At 40.0% G+C, this 3,331-nt stretch overlaps 1 protein-coding gene across 1 annotated transcript; it reads left to right on the top strand.

Annotated features, from left to right (window-relative positions):
* Window positions 1–502: 502 nt before the first annotated feature.
* Window positions 503–3,137, top strand: tbxta (T-box transcription factor Ta; the record flags this gene model as incomplete). Its single annotated transcript, XM_010769115.1, has 6 exons — window positions 503–690; window positions 1,010–1,274; window positions 1,792–1,926; window positions 2,004–2,065; window positions 2,358–2,419; window positions 2,964–3,137. Coding segments are annotated over exons 1-6 (886 nt in total), but the record flags the coding sequence as incomplete, so codon positions are not given.
* Between the last annotated feature and the right edge of the window lie 194 nt (window positions 3,138–3,331).

Below are 3,331 nucleotides of genomic sequence, written 5' to 3' on the forward strand. Positions count from 1 at the left end.
TGAGACATTTTGAAATGTTTATTTCAAGTCTTTTAATTTGTATTGTACAATGCCATGTCCCAATTTGGATGGGACCAATATATAGTACTTCTTATCTTATCTTTAAAAAAAGTGTAGGAATTCGACTATAAATCCCTAAAATCTCTCCAAAAACCAAAGTGAAGTTACAAATAATATAACCTATATCTGTGGAAACTGTAAAATATTTTTTAATGGCGCTGGTTTGAGAGGGAAGTTTAAAAACTCACAAAATATGTAATATATACAGTAGAGGGAGGTTCAGTCTGGTGGGAGGAGTTTGAGAGACGATGCCTGCGCACAGGCCACGCCCCTCATCGCACAAGCCATGCCCCGTATCCCCATGAGGTCCCTGGGGGCCCTTAAAGCATGAGGCCTCGGGTTTTGGGCAGCAGTATCTCTCGGGCCTTTCTCTGTCAGAGTCTCTAAGCCCTCCACAAACACTTTAAACATCTTGGGATTTTTATTTTTTTTGCTTGGAAATATGACTACTTCTTCCAACACTGACCAGCGCCTGGAGCATCTCCTGAGCGCCGTGGAGAGCGAGTTCCAGAAGGGCAGCGAGAAGGGAGACGCCTCGGAGAGGGATATTAAACTCACCCTGGATGATGCAGACTTATGGACCAAGTTCAAAGAGTTGACCAACGAGATGATTGTCACTAAAACTGGAAGGTAGGTCGAAAAAGAAATAGATTATTTTTGGAGAAGCAGCAGCACCAATGGTGGCGATTTGCGCACATTTTGCTCGCGTTTTACGCACGGAGTTTTCAGTGTGAGGAGTATTATTTCGTTTCTAAAAAATACCCAAATGTTAAATTCGGGTTTATTTTGATATCACACAAGCTTGCGTGTACTTAAGTGATCTGACAAAAGCTCCCGAGGCCTCAGAAGCCTAGGTTAAAACAGAACTAAATAAAAAAGGACGTGCGTAAAAATCAAACTCCCACAAACATAACCTTACAAATCCCACCCTTGTTGTTTTTTTCTCCAGGAGGATGTTCCCGGTGCTCAGAGCCAGTGTCAGCGGCCTGGACCCCAACGCCATGTACTCGGTGCTGCTGGATTTCGTGGCCGCGGACAACAACCGGTGGAAATACGTGAACGGGGAGTGGGTTCCCGGCGGAAAACCGGAGCCCCAGAGCCCGAGCTGCGTGTACATCCACCCGGACTCTCCAAACTTCGGAGCGCACTGGATGAAAGCTCCAGTGTCCTTCAGCAAAGTGAAACTCTCCAACAAACTGAACGGCGGAGGACAGGTGAGAAACGGATTCATTATATTAATATGTATGTGATTTGAAAAGCACTTTTTTAATACTATTTCAGCCAAATCAGCTTTACTGGATACAAAAAAGACAATATGTAATTATATTGAGATGTTGACATTTCGGAATGTTTGTTTCTTGTCTTTTAATTTGTATTGTACAATGCCATGTATTTGTATTCTGCTGCAACGCAAACATTTCTCAAATTGTGATCAATAAAGTACTTCTTATCTTATCTCATCTCACAAGGGAAGCATAATGTCATGAGGTTATTTGATCTGAAATGCTTTTAAATTCCCCTTTATAATAATACATATTCCAAAACCCTCCCCTTATTTAAGGAAATGTAAGATGTACTCACATTTCGAAAACACACAAAATAATTTTGATAACTTAAAAAAGTCACTTACTTCACTTCATCCGATTAAAGTACTGCATTGCCTGGTTACAGTATTCATCCTGTTCTTTGTCATACTGATAAATAACAACATTTATTGTTGTTTTCCCACAGATCATGCTGAATTCTCTGCACAAATACGAGCCGAGGATCCACATCGTGAAGGTTGGAGGCGTCCAGAAGATGATCAGCAGTCAGTCTTTCCCCGAAACTCAGTTCATCGCAGTCACTGCTTACCAGAATGAAGAGGTATGCATGGAGAAGAAGAAAAAACACTCATTCGTCTTGAATGTTGATTAAAATGCTAACTCGTGTCCTTCTTACAGATTACAGCTCTGAAGATAAAGCACAACCCCTTCGCCAAAGCCTTCTTGGACGCCAAAGAAAGGTAAACACCTCAAATCATTCCTTAGAGTTTCTGAAGACCTTTTCTGGTCCCCGAGAAAATACTTATAATCAATTTTTGTATTATACCTTCGAGCTGTTTGTCGCCCTAATTCACTTTAACTTACATCCTTAAGCCAGTTCAATTCAAAAGCATTACTTACCTATTTCTCATATTGTTTAATTTGACATCATTGATTGTTTTTTGATCTGTTGTTTTCATTATCTTGCAAAGCACTTATTTTCTTAAGTTCTATGTGGAAAAAGTTTCTAATTAGTTTTGTTTTGGATTGCAGGAGTGACCACAAAGACATCTCTGATCACACTGCAGACATCCAACAGTCCGGATACTCTCCGCGTGAGGGTCTTTCATTCCTACTCTTTTAAAATGCTATCATAGTACATCAAATCAAACTATGCTTTCACACTGACTCCTTTGATATGATAAATGTATATTGCACTTTATTTATTCATATGAATAGTTGACCATATTGAATTTGATCTTAATGTACATTATTTAATTTCATATTCTGTTCTTGTACATATCATATTCTATTTACATGTATATAGACTTCTTGCACTATTTTGTATTTTTGTGATTTATTATATATGTTGCATTGTTGGAGGAGCTCAGGTCATACAACATTAAAAAAAAAACACAGATAGCAAACTATTTTAAGAACACTGTAAGCTATTATAGTTTCCTTAAAATAGTTCGCTATCTGTGTTTTTTAATTGTTGTTTTACTTTTATGTATGCACCACGACATCAAGTCAAATTCCTCGTACGTGTCAACCTGAGTCTGATAAGATTTTCATTGCCATTTCTACACTGTATCTTATGTGCATATGAGAATAAACCCTTTGAATTGAATTGACGTTATGTGTCCTGTGTTCCCTCAGTCGGAGGCTGGTTCCTCCCCGGTCAGAGCCCCCTCTGCCCCAGCAGCAGCCCGCCTCAGTTCAGCGGCTCCGCGGGTCATTCCTCCGGATCGTATTGTGAACGTTACTCAAGCCTCAGGAGCCACAGAGCGGCTCCGTACCCGACGCACTACCCCCACCGCACCCCCACCTCAAGTAAGACCACCACCCTGTATATAAGAGATGGCAAAAGTACACACATCCTTTACTCAAGTAGAAGTACAGATACTCGTGTTTAAAAATACTCTGGTGAAAGTAGAAGTAGTGACTAAACTTCTTAACTCAAGTAAAAGTAAAGAGGCTTTGAAATATACTTCAGTAAAAAGTACTCATAACTAGCAGCTGCTTAC

The sequence above is a fragment of the Notothenia coriiceps genome, unplaced genomic scaffold, assembly GCF_000735185.1.
Source record: "Notothenia coriiceps isolate Sejong01 unplaced genomic scaffold, NC01 NC01_scaffold00006507, whole genome shotgun sequence".
In the NCBI taxonomy this organism is placed as follows: domain Eukaryota; kingdom Metazoa; phylum Chordata; class Actinopteri; order Perciformes; family Nototheniidae; genus Notothenia; species Notothenia coriiceps.